At 47.5% G+C, this 17,314-nt stretch overlaps 1 protein-coding gene across 1 annotated transcript in view; it reads left to right on the forward strand.

Annotated features, from left to right (window-relative positions):
- Positions 1-17,314, forward strand: part of MYO5B (myosin VB) — a 336,132-nt gene that overhangs the window by 276,163 nt on the left and 42,655 nt on the right. The window contains exons 23-26 of the mRNA XM_056847832.1: positions 2,223-2,307; positions 7,679-7,827; positions 10,801-10,920; positions 13,417-13,554. Coding sequence (XP_056703810.1) covers positions 2,223-2,307; positions 7,679-7,827; positions 10,801-10,920; positions 13,417-13,554 — 492 coding nt within the window. The remainder of the gene's footprint in view (positions 1-2,222; positions 2,308-7,678; positions 7,828-10,800; positions 10,921-13,416; positions 13,555-17,314) is intronic.

Consider the following 17,314-nt stretch of genomic DNA (forward strand, 5'->3'; position numbering starts at 1 on the left):
GCAGGAGGGGGGGGGAAACCCCACCCTCTTTTATAATACCGATGTATAAAGTCCTTTCTTCGCAGGAGGCTTGGACTCCAGATCCATTCAGTGCTGCGATTTTCCATATTACAGTTGTTCTGCTCCAAGTTTGAATTGAAGAAGTATGCGGCAGTGAAATTTGGGGCGCTGGCCCACATTTGTGCCCATGAGCAGTGAAGCAGAAGCACCACTGGGCACTCTAAAACAGGGGTGGGGAACCTCAGGCCCGGGGGCCATATGCGGCCCCCGAGGACATTTTTTGTGGCCCTTGGGAGCTCTGGGACCCTGCTGCAGAGGCGAGGCGCAGGCCGGCCCTCCCAGAGGGTGTTCCTGGCACCACGGCTTACAGAGGCGCTGCGGCGCCCTTTGGACCTCCTCTCGCCGACTGTCAGCTGTTGAGCAGCGAGAGGGAGGGGGAAAGAGGCTGGCGGCTCCCGGCGGCAGAGCATGTATGCAGGAGCCGATTGGGCTTCGGGGGGGCCCTTTTGTGGGCTCTGGGGAGGAGAGGGCATGGAGACTGGGGCCCGGTCGCGCGGGGCTCTGTGCGCCGCCGGGTTTGTGTGAGCAGGGGAGGCTAGGGCCCGGTCGTGTGGGGCCAGCGGGTGTGTGTGTGGGGGGGGAAGGCTTTTCTCTTTTCTTCCTCTTTTTCTGTCACTCTTTCTCCTTTCTCTCCCTTTTTCTCCCTCTTTTTCTGTCTTTGTCTCCCTCCGTCCTTTTCTTTCTTTCTCCCTCTCTCCATTTCTTTCTCCCTTTCTCTCTCCCTCCCTTTTCCTCTTTGTTTTCCTTCCTCCCTTACCGATCAACTGTGGGCTGCGCCTCCCTGGCACCTCGTTTGCTCGGGCCCACTGCTGGCTGCCCTTCCGCCTGGGAGGGGGGAGTGGGGGCACCCTGCAGGCCTTCTCTGTGTGGCCTCCCCTGGGGTTGCCAACCTCCAGGTGGTGGCTGGAGACCTGGCAACCCTCGCCTCTTCCCCCCCACCGGCAGATCTACACCTGGTATGGCCCTTGAATGATGTCATAAATGTGCAAATGGCCCTTGGCAGGAAAAAGGTTCCCCACCCCTGCTCTAAAACATCCAAAATGATTCCGTCAAGTAAAATAACATAAGAAAGGCCATGCTGGATCATGGGTCGCAGCTCACTTCTTCAGAAAGCTCATGTCCTGACAGAAATTTTGTTAATTTTTTAGATGCTACTGGACTCTTGCTCTTTTCTCAGACTTCACATTGCAGCTTAAAGCCAGTAGCAGTAGAGGGACTTTCAGGAATAAGGCTGGCGTTATTGGACCTCTTGAGAAGGCCCACTACTGTGCCCCACCAATCACAGCATGCCCCCTCTCTCTGGGTAGTGGTTGTGGTGGCAGTGTGCTCCTCTGGAATTGCTTTCTCCTGGAAAGACTGGGCCATGCCTCCCACTCTTCCTTGGCATACATGACACCTTCCTATTCCTGCCCTCTTCCTCTGCCAGATAATTATTCCTGCTTACCTTCTACAAGAAGCAGTAGCAGTCGCCACCCAGAGCAAGCTCTCGATCTTAGTGGTGGCAGCTACTCATTGGCGACAATGAGAATCGCCATTTGTTTGCCTATCCTTTCTGTGTCAGAGCTCTGCCTGGGAGGGTGCCTACTGGACCCCAGTGTCTGACACCTGGTCTAGACGCTTGTTAACCATTACAGATCTCCTCACTGGGGAAACCTTGATAAGCTCCCGAGGAACTTCAGCATTGTCTGGTAAATAGTTTGAGGAAAACCACTGGGGTGGATCTTGCCACTCTGCTGAGTTTTGACACCTTCCTCCAACCTAAGTGGCTCTTCCATTGAAGAAAAAAACCACCTAATTTGGAGGAAGACTCTTTAAGTTGGAGGAAGGCTAACTGGAGGACGGTTGGATCCATCCCACCATCACCAAACACAAGAAATACCAAAAATTTGGCCATTAAAAAAAAGACAAAACTAGGCAGTTGCGTTCTTGGTAACTAGCCACGTGTAGAGGATGCAGTTCCCTTTGCTGGAAAGGGAAGGTAACCCTTTCATTGTGTTGTGGAATTTCTGTTACTCTGGTTGAACGAGGACAAAAAAAAGGAACCGGTTTAGGTATAACAGCCTGCCAGGTGAAACTCGATCGGCTGTACAGGGTTGACTGACTTTGGGTTGGCCTACATCGTGGGATGCTAATATTGTTGCCTTTCCCCCCCTCCCCCTTAGCGGATATCGGACTTGGAAGAAGAGAACACGTTGCTGAAAGAGGAAAAAGAAGCACTCAACAACAAAATCTTGCATCAGTCGGAAGGTAAGGAGAGACAGAATACGGCTTCGTTAACTCTGATAATGAAGGATTCTCATTTTTGTTATTATTGCAGGCCCATCTCCCCAATTCTCAGCTGTGAAAGATAAGCAGAAATTTGCTTTAGTCTTCCAAAGGTATTCGCCTTCTCCTCCTCCTGCAAACAAATATTTGTGGGAATATCTCTCCTGGAGAAATGGGGGCGCAGGCACGACAAGAATGGCAACATATTTAATTACTTGCGTGAGGGGGCTACATCAGGGTTAAGTCTCAGTTAAAGTATCAAGGAGATTTTAGTCTCCTTTCGGTCACAGTTCAGGATTTAATTGGAGCAGCGGGAAGGGGGAGCCAGGGTGTAATGCTTGCAAGCAGAATGGGGATCTGAGAACAGAGAGGTTTCCTTCAGCAGTCTTTGCTTATATGAGAAAGGACTTGTTTTAACACAACAGGGCAAAAGGCAAGGGAGTCTGTCGAAAAGCCCAGTTAAGACTTCGAAAAAGTGAGAGATGAATAAGTGGGGGAAGTTGTGGAGCGTCCGAGCAGTGCAAGGCCCCGATGGCTAGCTTTTGTGCTGTACGTCGGGTCGCAGAAGCTCCTGGTTGGGATCAAGAATTTTCCTTCATTATCGATCATACATGCTGAGGTTGTGGAGCGAATTTTATTTATGTACCCAGTAGTTTAGACCAGCGGTTCCCAAATGGTGCTCCACAGAGTACTTGATGCTCCGCAACACATGTCCTAGTGCTCCGTGAAGAGATTGGAAAGAAAAATACTACTGTCATTTGGTTTAGTATATAGGTGCTAGATGAAAATCAGTGCTCCATGATGAATTTCTCTCCTGAAAAGTGTCCCATGACTCAGAAAGTCTGGGAACCGCTGGTGTAGACTGTGGGTTAAAAAGGAAGGTTAACATTATTTTTAAAAGGGGAGGTGAACATTATTTTTTAAGAAAACCCACCAGCAGGAACTAGGGCTGTTGGGGAAAAAAATCGGTAAAATTCAGATTCGGCAAAATTCGGCCCGTTTTGCTTTGGGAAATATTGAAGTCCGAACTCCCCCAATTCGGATCCGTGGAATTCGGCGCCAAGTTCCAAGTTTGGGGAAAAAATTGGCCGAATAAAGGCATTAAAAACACATTTGCTCCTTTCCCCTGCTCCGGGGGGGGGGCATTTTTGGAGGTAGAGGTCCCAAAATTTCAGCATCGCTTGAGGGGGCCCTTTTTGCAAGAACCCCCAAGTTTTGTAAAGATTGGGTCGGGGTCCTGAGATATGGGGCCCGGAAGGGGTGCCCCCCCAAAAATCGCCCACAGGAATAAAGGCATTAAAAACACATTTGCGCCTTTCCGCAGCTCTGGGGGGGCATGTTTGGAGGTAGAGGTCCCAAAATCTCAGTGTAACCTGAGGAGACCCTTCTTGCAAGAACCCCCAAGCTTTGTAAAGATTGGGTCAGGGGGTCCTGAGATATGGGGCCTGGAAGGGGTCCCCCCCCAAAATCTCCCACAGGAATAAAGGCATTAAAAACACATTTGCTCCTTTCCGTGACTCTGGGAGGGCACGTTTGGAGGTAGAGGTCCCAAAATCTCAGCGTACCCTGAGGAGACCCTTCTTGCAAGAACCCCCAAGTTTTGTAAAGATTGGGTCAGGGGGCCCCAAGTTATGGGGCCCAAAATGGGTCCCCCCATCTGCCCATTGGAATAAGGCCATTAAAAGGGTTGTACTAAAACAAATGACAAGTCAGCCCATTGGAAGCAATGGGAGAGGCTGCCCAGCCCGTTGAAGATAATGGAAGAGGGGAATGTCGGTTGACTTGCATTGACTCCACTGAAATACATTACAGGGGATGTACTAAAACGAATGACAGGCTAGCCCATTCGAAACAACAGGAGCGGCTGCACAGCCCATTGGAAACAATAGGAACCAGCCAGAGAGAGACTCATTGACCCACAGTTAACTCCACACGAAGTTGGCAACCAGTGAAAACAGTAGAAAGCACAGTCCCACACAGAGGCAATCAAGCTCACCCCCCAGCAGAACAGGTAAACCCACCCCCTTTGGCTTCCCCCTTCACGGACGCACACACACACACACACACACACAGAATCTCCCCCCCACCACATACACACACAGGAAAAAAATTATAGAGAAAAGCCCCCAAATGGGTCTTACTGTGGATGTCTTCTTCTATCAGGAGCAGGGACTGGTAGGACTCAGGAGTAATCCTATCCAATACGATTCTAGCAGACTCACACACACATACTCTCTGGCACGGGAGGTTTTGCCTTGGATTTGCCGCTCTCTAGATGCACATTAAGGATTGCCTGCTCCCATTCATTCCAATGGGTGGATTGGGGGGGACCCCATAACTCGGGATTAATTGCCTTTTAGTCAGACCCCCAGGCCGGGGTAATGGTATGGCCCAACTGCCGAGGCAACCAGACCCCCAGGCCGGGGTAATGGTACGGCCCAACTCGAATGTGTTTTTAAAGGCTGTAATGGGCAGATGGGTGGGGGGGCCCCTTCCGGACCCCATAACTTGGTACCCCTGCCCCAATCGTCACCAAACTTGGGGGTTCTTGAAAGAAGGGTCACCTCAAGCTACGCTGAATGTTTGGGGCCTCTACCTCCAAAAATGCCCCCCCGGAGCCGCAAAAAGGTGTGAATGTGTTTTTAATGCCTTTATTCCTGTGGGCGATTTTGGGGGGGACCCCTTCCGGGCCCCATAACTCGGGACCCCCTGCCTCAATCGTCACCAAACTTGGGGGTTCTTGCAAGAAGGGTCACCTCAAGCTACGCTGAAAGTTTGGGACCTCTACCTCCAAACATGCCCCCCCAGAGCCGTGGAAAGGCTCGAATGTGTTTTTAATGCCTTTATGGTTATTCTGCTGATTCGGAGCCCCTGAATTTGCCAAATGTATTCTGTGATCGCCCCGAACTCACCGAATTCAGCTCGTCGTTTTCCCGCCTTTTTTTGAATTCGGTTCCATCTGAACTAGAAACCGCCGAATCGGGGAAAATTTGGCTATTTTTCGGTTTGGGATGAACCGAATCAACAGCCCTAGCAGGAACCCAGCCTCATAAAATTACTGTGTTGTATGTTGGGTAGCTAATAGGATATGTCACCTTTCAGTTTTGACCTTTCCTTGTTCGTTGGTCTGAATTGTGTGTGAGGGGGCGCACACACACAAACACACATTCATTTTAAAACCTGTTGAACTATTGCTGTGGAGTTCTGAGGCAGAACGTGTTGGCTAGAGAGCCCGCGTGGTGGTGTGGTTAGTTTGTAAGATTAGGATCTAGGAGACTCACGCTTGAATCCCCTCTCTGCCATAGAAGGTCACTGGGTGAACTTGCGCCTGTTACTCTCTCTCAGCCTAACCTAGGGTTGCCAACCTCCAGGTACTAGCTGGAGATCTCCCACTATTACAGCCGATAGAGATCAGATCCCCTGGAGAAAATGGCCGCTTTGGCAATTGGACTCTATGGCATTGAAGTCCCTCCTCTCTCCAAACCCAACCCTCCTTAGACTTCCCCCCAAAAAAACCTCCCACTGGTTACGAAGAGGGACCTGGCAACCCTAGCCTAACCCCACCTCATGGGGTGGTTGTTGTGATGGTAAAATGGAGGCGAGGAAGACAACTTTGTATGCCTGAGTCCCCCATTAGGAAGAACAGCAAGACATAAATAGGTAATAAGTAAATGACATAGGCACTAGCCAATAGGAATCCCCACCATTGGCTTTTTGTATTTTTTTTCAGGGGTTGGATCATGATCAGAAAATTGGTGTGGGTGGGTTTTCACTTGCTTTATTGTTCAGCTTTATTTCATTTTCTTAAACAAAATGTTTAAAGTAACAGCCAATGGCTAGTGCAAATAATCTTCTCTCTTAAAAAGTTCAATCTGGCTTCCTTCCCCCTGAAATTCAAATGGGATAAAAGTAGTGCTTTTAAATTCAGGCGTGCTGTTGGACGGTGATTATTGCAAGCGCGAGGTTTATAATATTGCCAGGGAAAAGCTTTTAAAAATAGGTTGACCAACACAAAGCTCCAGTTGTGCAGAAAGCTACCAGAATTTTTTAAGAAACATGCTGAGCAAACATCAGATACCGTAGACAAAGGGAAGGAGTTCAAGTACAGACTTCTGTTCTGAAATACATTTTTGTCTGTGCTTTTACATTTGTACGTGCACCTGAAAAGTTATGCTCACTTCTTTAAATTCATACTGGGCAAGATTTTAGGCTGAATAAAATCGCTAGAAGATGTTCAGTCTTCGTCTCACTGTATTGATTGATGATCGAATGGGCCCTGCATTGTCAAAGGAGAATTACACCTTTTGTATCTGCAAGCTCTTGGATTGCCTGTACCCTTAGCTATGCAGCATTGCATCTATACAGATTTAGCCTAGTGTTCGTTTCCTGTCCCTTACATAACGAAACTGGGAAACAGTCATGTCTGCGGTCAAGCAAGTGTTGTATTGCTTCGGAAAAATCTGCAAAATTTGCTTGACCAGAAACCATAGTAGGGCAGAGAATATGGAGATATGAACACCATCAAAAGCGATGGCTCTAACAAACCACGTTGTCTGTTTCCAGCTTGAGAAAAGGGTAGCTGCAGCCTGTGTGTGAGAAGTGCCGTCAAGTCACTTCCAACTTACAGCAACCCTACAAATTGATGGCCTCCACAACATCCTGTTGTCAACAGCCTTGCTCAGGTCTTGCGAATTGAGGGCCGTGGCTTCCTTTATACAGTCAATCCATCTCTTGTTAGGTGTTCCTCTTTTCCTGCTGCCTTCAACTTTCCCTAGCATGATTGTCTTTTCCAGTGACTCTCATCTTTTCTTAATGTGTCCAAAGTACGACAGCCTCAGTTGAGTAATTTTAGCTTCTAGGGAGAGTTTAGGATTTATTTAATCTAGAACCCTTAGAGTTGCCAGGTCCCTCTTCACCAGCGGCAGGAGGTTTTTGGGGCGGAGCCTGAGGAGGGCGCGGTTTGGGGAGGGGAGGGACTTCAGTGCCATAGAGTCCCATTGCCAAAGCAGCCGTTTTCTCCAGGTGAACTGATTTCTGCCGGCTGGAGATCAGTTGTAATAGCAGGAGATCTCCAGCTGTACCCAAGAACCCTCTTATTTGTTTTTTTGGCAGTGTGGAGGCTAATCTGGTGAACTGGATTTGTTTCCCCACTCCTTCACATGAAGCCAGCTGGGTGACCTTGAACTAGTCACACTCTCTCAGCCCCACTTACCTCACAGGGTGTCTGTTTTGGGGAGGGGAAGGGAAGTGGTAGAGAAAGTCGGCATATTAAAACCAACTCTTCTTCTTCTGATGTGGCTAGTTTGGTTCACTTGGAGTTGACCATGTCTTTCACTTTTTTTAAAAAAAAAAGATGAATTTGCACAAAATGCTGCTGAAGAAAATGCCTTGATGAAGAAGGAGCTAGAAGAGGAGAGATCTCGGTACCAAAACCTTGTGAAGGAGTACTCAACTCTAGAACAGAGATATGACAACTTGCGAGATGAGATGACTATCGTAAAGGTAACGAGAAAGCACGGAGTAGCAGTTCAGCGTTTAGACATTTGTATTCTGTCACTGGCAATATTTCTGTAATTGCTTCCTATCCAAATATGTTTGTGATACTGCTGGTCTTCTGCAGCTGGGGTGGAAATTTAAAGACAAAACTACATTTGTGATTGTCATTATCCATTTGTTTTATCCTGCCCTTCTTCCAAGGAGCTGAGGGGTGGCTTGGGTATCTCCCTGCCTCTGTTTTATCCTCACAGCCACCAGCCTGTGAGGTAAGTTAGGTTGAGATAGACTGACTGACCCAAGATCACCCACTAAGCTTCTTGGCCTGGCCTAACTACCATACTGCACTGTGTCTATTTGATGCCTTTATACGAAGATTGGAATCATAGAGTTGGAAAGAACCACCAGGGTCATCTAGGAAATTCACAACTGCCTCCCACACACACACACACAGTGACCCCTACTCCATGCCCAGAAGATGGCCAAGATGCCCTCCCTCTCATGATCTGCCTAAGGTCATGGAATCAGCATTGCTGACAGATGGCCATCTAGCCTCTGCTTAAAAACCTCCAGGGAAGGAGAGCTTACCACCTCCCGAGGAAGCCTGTTCCACTGAGAAATCACCCTGTCAGAAAATTCTTCCTAATGTCTAGACGGAAACCCTTTTGATTTAATTTCAACCTGTTGGTTCTGTTCCGACCTTCTGGAGCAACAGAAAACAACTCTGCACCATGGAAGATAGATCCAAACCACATCATATGTTGGCCAAGGGTCGGGTCGGGGCTTCCCCTGTTCATCTCACTGTCCTGGTTCCAAGGGTTCCACATGATCTGAATACTCTTATTCAGCCCCATAACTGGGCTCTACCCCCCCCCCAGGCCATTTCAGCTTGAGGGGACTGGAGCTCCTCCTCCCGAAGTACCATGGTCCCGATCTGAATTAGGTGCTGCAGTGCTTGGTTAAGTTCTCCACAGCTGCCGTGCAACAAAAGCTAGTATCATGCAGTTTGTTCCTTAGACTGAGGTGAGGTACAGACGAGGAAGGGCTGAGTTCAAATTTGTCTTCATTCCCAAGTTCACAGCTAGCACTGAGCAATCCTCTAGCTTTCTACTCTGACCCACCCCCCAACAATAATAATGGGAGGATTGTAAGGATTGCTGAGCTCGTGAGAGTGAGTGTAGGGTAATAGTTAGGGTGCTGGACTCTTACAGGAGAGACCCAGATTTTATTCCCCACTCTGCTGTGCAGCCAATTTGGCTCAGTGGGCTGTGGCTCAGTGGTAGAGCATCTGCTTGGCGTGCAGGAGGTCCCAGGTTCAATCCCCGGCATCTCCACTTAAAGGAACCAGGCAAGTAGGTGATGTGAAAGACCCCTGCCTGAGACCCTGGAGAGCCGCTGCCATTCTGAGTAGACAATACTGACTTTGATGGACCAAGGGGCTGATTCAGTAGAAGGCAGCTTCGTGTGACCTTGTCCATGGTCTCTTGGCCTAAGCTCCCTCACAGAGTTGTTGTGAGAGTAAAACGCAGGGGCGGACCCTGTGTGCTGCCATGAGTTGTGTTGCTTGGGAAGAAGGGCAAGATTCATCTGTGATTGAAAGATGTCTGTGATGTCAGCCTGCTTTCCTCCACATGCTTGGGAGTAAACACCATTGAATGTAATGGAACTTACTTCTGAGTAAACATGCTTCAGACTGGGGAGCAAAAAGCAACTAAAAGCTTGGGAGAACAGAAATACTTTTAGCTGGTGCTTCAAACTGAGCAAACCCTCTTTGGAGAGAGAGCTCTCAGAAAATGACCCACCACAGAGAAGGCCCTGACCCCAGTAGCCAGTTCTTCCCCCTCCCCCCGCCTTGCCTGTGAAGGTTGGGGCACATGACTGTCCAGAAGATCTTAGCGGTGGATAGGCATAAAAGGGAGCAGATGGTCCTTTGTGTATCTTGATCCCAAATGGCTCAGGGCTTTAAAAGGTAATAGCCAGCACCTTGATTCATCCCTGGAAATAAACCGGTAGACCTGCTCCATGGCAGCACACAGGGTCTGCCCCTGTTCACAACAAGCTGATGCCATACTTACGAAAGGCATTTCAGAGGCTGCTCCATAAGAGGAAATGGATAACCGTGTTGTGCAGTGGAGACGGGTGACTGCAGACAAGGCATTTTCTGTGGTGGCCCCTTGGCAGTGGAACGCCCTCCTCCTATAGGCTTGCCTGGCACCTGTTTTACTTCCTTTTAGTCGCCAGGTTAAAACACATCTTTTTACCCAGGCTTTTAATTAGAGGTTTTACCTTATCAGCTTTTTAATGGTCTGCTTCTGTTTTATGTATGTTTTTATGCTGCTTGCGTTTTTTATGCTGCTTGTGTTTTTAATTGTAAGTAGCCTCGAGGAGGACTCTGAAGAGGCGGCATAGAAATATTCCAAATAAATAAATAGTGTCTACAACCCCTGCAAAGTCTTTAAGGGCAGGCCTCCTTATTGCTTGAATGTAGTTTTTAAAACATTTCACCAACCTGCTGAGTCAAGTTAAGACCAAAAGAGAATGATTGTTCCCGAAGAAACCATGCAGAAAAAGTTACTGAAGCCTCATTTGCCTTGTGGAGCCAGATCTAGTAAAATAAATGCATTATTTGACAACTGTATAAATTAGGGCAACCTAACAAAACTTGTGGTGATTTTTCTTAATTTGCACAAGTTATTCCACTTTTGTATCCACTGAGATCTCGATGGAAACACCAAACAGAGAGCCAAGAGTCCTAAGAGAACAGATTTTATTTTGTGGATAATGGTATTGCATTCTTCTCCATCTTTTTTCTGTGTGTCTGCAAAATAGTGCTGTACCTACATAATTGGTCTTTTGAAAAAGGCACTTCAGCAACCCATTCCAATAAAATAACTACCCACTGGAATTCTTCCCCCAAACAATCCCCTGCCCTTGGTCTCCCCTTCTATTAAATAACTGACGCAATCTTTCATTTTTGAATAGCAAACCCCAGGGCACAGAAGAAACCCTTCTAACCAAAGCAGCCTTGAATCAGACTCCAATTACCCATCGATTTCCACGTCTGAGGTTGGAGACACGGAAGATGCCATCCAGCAAGTCGAAGTAAGGAAACAAGAGTCTGGGAAGGCCCAGGAGAGCAATATTTATACTAGGGTTGCCAGATCCCTCTTTGCCACCGGCAGGAGGTTTTGGGGGCGGGGCCTGAGGAGGGCGGGGTGGGGCATCAATGCCATAGAGTCCAATTGCCAAAGTGGCCATTTTCTTCAGGGGAACTGATCTCTGTCGGCTGGAGATCATAATAGCGGGAGATCTCCAGCTAGTACCTGGAGGTTGAGCAACCCAAGACAAAAACAGCAATGGGCTCAAATATTTTGTATTGAAAATTACTGCGCATATAAACTGACACACATCAGAAAACACCCTAAAAAAATGCAAAAATGCAATGACAATAAACCATCTAACCCCAGAAGTTAAGGACTGAAAATAAATTCTATAATCAACAATGTCCAAAAGAACGCCAACAATGGTGCTGATGTAAACCAACGGGCAGAGCTGAGAAAACACTCCAAACAGTCCAGGAATCCAGGAACGTGTTTTCTAGATAGTAATTGACACGTTTCGCATTTGGGGCTTCATCAGCCTATATATAATAATGCATAAGAATATTTTAAGGACGTAATCGACCTCTGTAGGTTCTAAGCCAGTTCTCACACTGCCATTGCGCGGCGTTTCTGCGCAGGATTGCAGCATTCGCTCTGACTGCCCCAAGTTGGCGACTTTGACTACACAGGCCTGCCGTGCCAATGTGCAGCGCCTTTGCGCAGGATTGCAGCCGTTCTTTGATTGCCTCGAGTTGAGGACACCTTCTGCGCAGGACGGCAAAATAACTTGTTGGCGTTCTTTTGGACATTGATTATAGAATTTATTTTCAGTCCTTAACTTTCGGAGTTAGATGGTTTTATCGTCATTGCATTTTTTTTTAGGGTGTTTTCTGATGTGTGTCGGTTTATATGCACAGTAATTTTCAATACAAAATATTTGAGGCTATTGCTGTTTTTGTCTTGGGTTGCTCAGCCAACATATACAGCTTAGTCTACGGTTTGTTTTCAAGTACCTGAAGGTTGGCAACCCTAATTTATACTCTTGTGGGTTCTAAATAGGGCAGGCAGCCGAGTAGCCCAGTCTTGAAGCGCGATGATTATGCTCCTTGTTCTGCGGCAGAGCCGGTACTAATTACATAGAGAGCTACAAATGTCAAGCCCCTCAGCCTTGTCTTGACAAAGTCATACTGCGTTTATGTCCTTAATTAAGCCAATTAGAAAGGATTAATTTTTTAAACGCGCACTTTCAGTAAACACTTAAGGCTGCACCCGGAGAGCCCTGTTTAACAACGATTCATAATAAAGCTGCCGGCTAATAATACATTCTATAATTTTCCTTTTTGAGAGGAGCTCTGAGCCTTCCTTTCAAACGCCCCCCTCCTCGAGGGCTGTTTTTTCCCGTTTCGTTGCGTTTTCCAAAATCGATTAGTAGTCTTCGTGCACGTCGAGCGTATTCAACCATTTACGGCACAGTAACGTTGGGTTGCCAGCACCGGGCTGGGAAATACCTAGAGATTTTTGGGGTGGAGTCTGAAGAGGGCGAGGTTTGGAGAGGGGATGGACTTCAATGCCATAGAGTCCAATTGCCAAAGCGGCCATTTTCTCCAGAGGAACTGATCTCTGTCACCTGGAGAGCAGTTATAATAGTGGGAGATCTCCAGCCACCACCTGGAGGTTGGCAACTGTACAGTAATGTGAAATTGCATTTGTTTGTTGGTTTTTAAAAAGCTGCACAGCCAATCAAATCTCCACTAGTCAGTCAGAAGCCTTTCTCGGTAGAAGCCCTATCTAGCCCCATCTGCTTCACTTGGCGGGTGCCATGGTGCCCACGGACACAACATTGGGGACCCCTGTTCCAGAGCATGGGGGCTCCCCTCCTGACAGGGTAGAGTTGTCAGTGTTCATAGAATCACAGAATTGGAAGGGATCACCAGGGTCATCTAGTCCAACCCCCTGCACAATGCAGGAAACTCACAACTACCTCCCCCCCACACACACACCCAGTGACCAGAAGATGGCCAAGATGCCTTCCCTGTCATCATCTGCCTAAGGTATCAAGGTAGGGATGTGCACACGCAAGGAAGGTGGATTGTAGTGGCACAAGCCATATGTGCGAATGGCATTGTGCAGTTCCAGATTTGGAAAAAGTCCTTTGGGGGAAGGGGAATTGTGTGGATCAGCATGGCTGGTTTGCCCCACACTGGAGGGAACTTTGTGCAAACATCTGCCCCTGTGTGCCAGTGTAGTCTGTGGCGCCCTTTTAGGGTAGTCTGTGGTGTCCTTTTTGGGAGGCGAGGGGTCGCCTCCAGAGCTTTTCCATTCAGCGCAAGAGTATTCAGCCAATCTCCCATGAAGTTCTTCTATAGACATTGGATACAACTCTTGCTGTAAGTTTGAATGTGTTCTCAGTGATGTTTTGCCGTGAAATATCGTGAAGCCTTCTTTGCAAGTGTTTTAGGTTTACTGATACCTTTCTCCACCACCACCACCCCCACAGGAGATTGGTTTGGAGAAAGCAGCCATGGACATGACCCTCTTCCTAAAGCTGCAGAAGAGAGTGAGGGAGCTCGAACAGGAGAGACGGAAACTGCAAACCCAGCTGGAGAAGAAAGAGAATGAAAACAAGAAATCCCAGGTCAGAAAATGGCGTGTCGTAGCTATCAATGTGGGTAACGAATCACTAATAGGCTTATGAAGCTACCAGAAGGCCACTGAGGACCATCCAGCTCAGTGTGAGAAGTAGAGGCTCTCCTGAGTCTGAGGCAGAGAATGGTTTTTCCCAACACCTTTGACTGGAGATGGCAGGGATTGAACTTGGGACCATCTGTTCACAAAGCGTGGGATCTCCGCCACTGAGATTCTGGCAGAAGAGCAGTGGCAGATAAGAAGAAGAGTTGGTTTTTATACACCGACTTAAGGAAGAATCAAACGTGCTTACAATTGCCTTCCCTTCCCCTCCCCACAAGAGACATCCTGTGAGGCTGGTGGGGCTGAGAGAGCTCTAAGAGAACTGTGACTAGCCCAAGGTCACCCAGGTGGCTTCATGGGAGGGAGTGGGGAAGCCAGCCCAGTCCACCAGATTAGCCTCCGCCGCTCATGTGGAGGAGTGGGGAATCAAACCCGGTTCTCCAAATTAGAGTCCACCGCTCGAAACTCCCGCTCTTAACCACTACACCACACTGGCTCTCTATTTGTTTTTTGTTTTTTTCATATAAGGAGCCTTAGGAAATAAATTTCAGAGGGTAGCCATGTTGGGCTGTCGTAAAACTGTCCAGTAGCTGCTTAGAGACCAACAAGGTTTTGGGGGTATAAGCTTTTGGAGTCAAAAGTATCTGACGAATGGAGCTTTGACTTATGGCAACCCAGTAGGGTTTTCAAGGTAGGAGACGAACAGAGGTGATTTGCCATTGCCTTCCACTGCATAGCGACCCTTGTCTTCCTTGGGGGTCTCCCATCCAAGTACTAACCAGGGCTGACCCTGCTTAGCTTCTGAGATCTGACGAGATCAGGCTAGCCTGGGCCATCCAGGTCAGGGCCTTTTGTCTTCTGTTTACTAATTTTACACATGCAGGGCATTTTAATGTGATGGTTCAAACACATGAGCCTCTTCCTATAGTCTAAGATGGCACAGTCTAAGAATTCTGTGCAGTATAGCAGTAAGGTCAAATCAAAATCCTAGATCAAATCAAGCCTGAATTCTCCCTGTAAGCTAAAATGAGGCTGCTTATACTTTGGTCATATCATCAAGACTCATTGGAAAAGACAATAACTTTAGGAAAAGTTGAAGGCAGCAGGAAAAGAAGACCCAACATGAGATGGATTGACTCAATCGAGGAAGCTACGGCCCTCAGTTTGCAAGACCTGAGCAAGGCTGTTGACGATAGGACAATTTGGAGGTCATTAATTCATAGGGTTGCCATAAGTTCAAAGCAGCTCGACTGCACATTTGCTTTGTCTATTAAAGCAGATTTCTGGGGAAATTTTGTTTTTATGTTTGTTTGTTTGTTTGTTTTTTGCAGCTAGGCAGTCCGAATCGGGCCGTTGGTCAGAAACCCTTTCTAAACTCCCTTCTCAAAGGATGCCCGCTTACCTTCCGTGTGTCCTTTGGCCCCCCAGGTCCTGCCTCCTGCCCACACCTTGCACGGTTGTAAATCCATTAATAATTATGACACTTTAGTCTGTTGCGGCTCTCCCTTGGCCGGAAGAGACGCTTCGGGTCGATGGAATGGGCAATCAATGGGGGAATGATTTATCTCACTCATAGGGTTAATTGGCCTGGCCGCGATTGTGTTCCAAGCTGTCATGAATCCAAAAGCATCATTGATTCTGCTTCCCAAAGCCGGTGGGGAAATTTGAGCCCTGAATTAAGTCTTGAAAATTTGAAGCCAGCTGGTGAAAAGGCAGCATTGACTTGAACGTCCCTGCCTGTTGTCCAAGGCATAGTTTATTTCTGTTCTGAGACGTGACTTGTAGATGAACATATCCAAAGACTGAATTATGTATAGAAATATGTCTATTTTAAGGCACTGGTATCTATATTAAAAGACATCGTGGTTAAGAGCGGTGGTTTGGAGCGGTGGAGTCTGATCTGGAGAACCGGGTTTGATTCCCCACTCCTCCACATGAGCGGCGGAGGCTAATCTGGTGAACTGGGTTTGTTTCCCCACTCCTACACATGAAGCCAGCTGGGTGACCTTGGGCTAGTCACAGCTGTCTCAGCCCCACCTACTTCACAGGGTGTCTGTTGTGGAGAGGGGAAGGGAAGGTGATTGTAAGCCGGTTTGAGTCCCTTAAGTGGTAGAGAAAGTCGGCATATAAAAACCAATTCTTCTTCTTCTATATTAAAAGAAAGCACAAATGGCAACTAATACAGGTTGATAAACTAAAAGCACAATCCATCTGTGGTCTAATAACATCACTTATAATGCACACCAATGCATATTACAACTGTATACCAGTATTACAGCAAAATAATAACAACAACCCAGGTATGTATGTAGGGATGTATTCCAATTTGTGCCCAATATATTCTATAACATTTATTTATACAGTTAAATTAAAAATTTAATTTATAAAATTAAAGAGCCCACTGCCATGGAATATGGTTAAAGGTTGGGTCTTTCCTTCCCCCTTTTGTTTCTTGTCTGTTGAACGGAAACATGCAGTTTTTCCCTCTAAGCAGCAGGTGTGTGGGTTGCAAAGAACACAGTCCTCCGTGACTGCTTCTTCAAGTGGTTAGATGCAGGGTTGCCAAGAAGAGAGTGTTGAAGGTCCAGCAAATTTTAGATCCTCGAGCTAGGAGCAGACCATAAAAACAGCTAAAAAGATGGACCCTCTCAGTTAAAACTAATGTTTAAGTCCAGTGCTTAAACGAGAGTAAGTTCGGTGCCAGATGAGCCTCAAGGGGGCGGGCATTTCAAAGGGGATGTGCCACCCCTGAGAAGGCCCTGTCTGGTCTCCACATGCCTTGCCTCCGCATGTAGGGGCATTGAGAGTGTGGCTTGAGAAAGAGGGTCTTAACTCGAGGGGATGGGCAGTATGGGAGGAGGGGATCCTTAAAGTCCCCAACCCCCAAGGCCCGTACTTATACGACTAAAGGTTACTTACTTCACGAGTTCCAGAAGGTTAGCTGTGTCAGACTGCTGTGGCCAAGATAACCTTAAATGCTGACAAAACATATGATGGCAAGCTTTCAGGAGCCACTGGTTGGCCGCTGTGAGAACAGACTGCTGGACTTGATGGGCCTTGGTCTGATCCAGCATGGCTTTTCTTGAATACATGAACACACATAAAGCTGCCTTCTACTGAACCAGACCCTTGGTCCATCAAAGTCAGTATTGTCTACTCAGACTGGCAGTGGCTGTTCAGGGTCTCAGGAAGAGGTCTTTCACATCACCTGCTTGCCTAGTCCCTTTAACAGGAGATGCCGGGGATTGAACCTGGGACCTCCTGCATGCAAAACAGAGGCTCTCCCACTGAGCCATGGCCCCTCCTCTTAAGTTCTTATGAGCCAGAGCCCACTTCATGAAATACCTGCATATTGTTCTGTGCCTCGGGCAGTGGTCTCTGGCTCATGGAAGCTTCTACCATAATATGTTCAGTAGTCTTCCAGGCGCCACAAGGCTCTTGTGTAACTTCAGTGACTTCACAAAGTTGTTAACGGGCACAAGAGGGTCCTATAAGATGTGCTATCTAGGATGCGTCTCCATGCCATTCCACACACTATCTGGAGTTCATGGCACCTTTGATAAATGGACCTCTTCAAAAGAGGCCCTCCCTCTCATCACCGGTGCTGGTATCTTTCAGCCTTTGTCATGATTGTTTAGTATCAGAGAGCCAGTGTGGTGTAGTGGTTAAGAGCTGTGGTTTGGAGCAGTGGACTTTAGAGAACCGGG

This window comes from Euleptes europaea, chromosome 4 (assembly GCF_029931775.1).
Source record: "Euleptes europaea isolate rEulEur1 chromosome 4, rEulEur1.hap1, whole genome shotgun sequence".
In the NCBI taxonomy this organism is placed as follows: Eukaryota; Metazoa; Chordata; class Lepidosauria; order Squamata; family Sphaerodactylidae; genus Euleptes; species Euleptes europaea.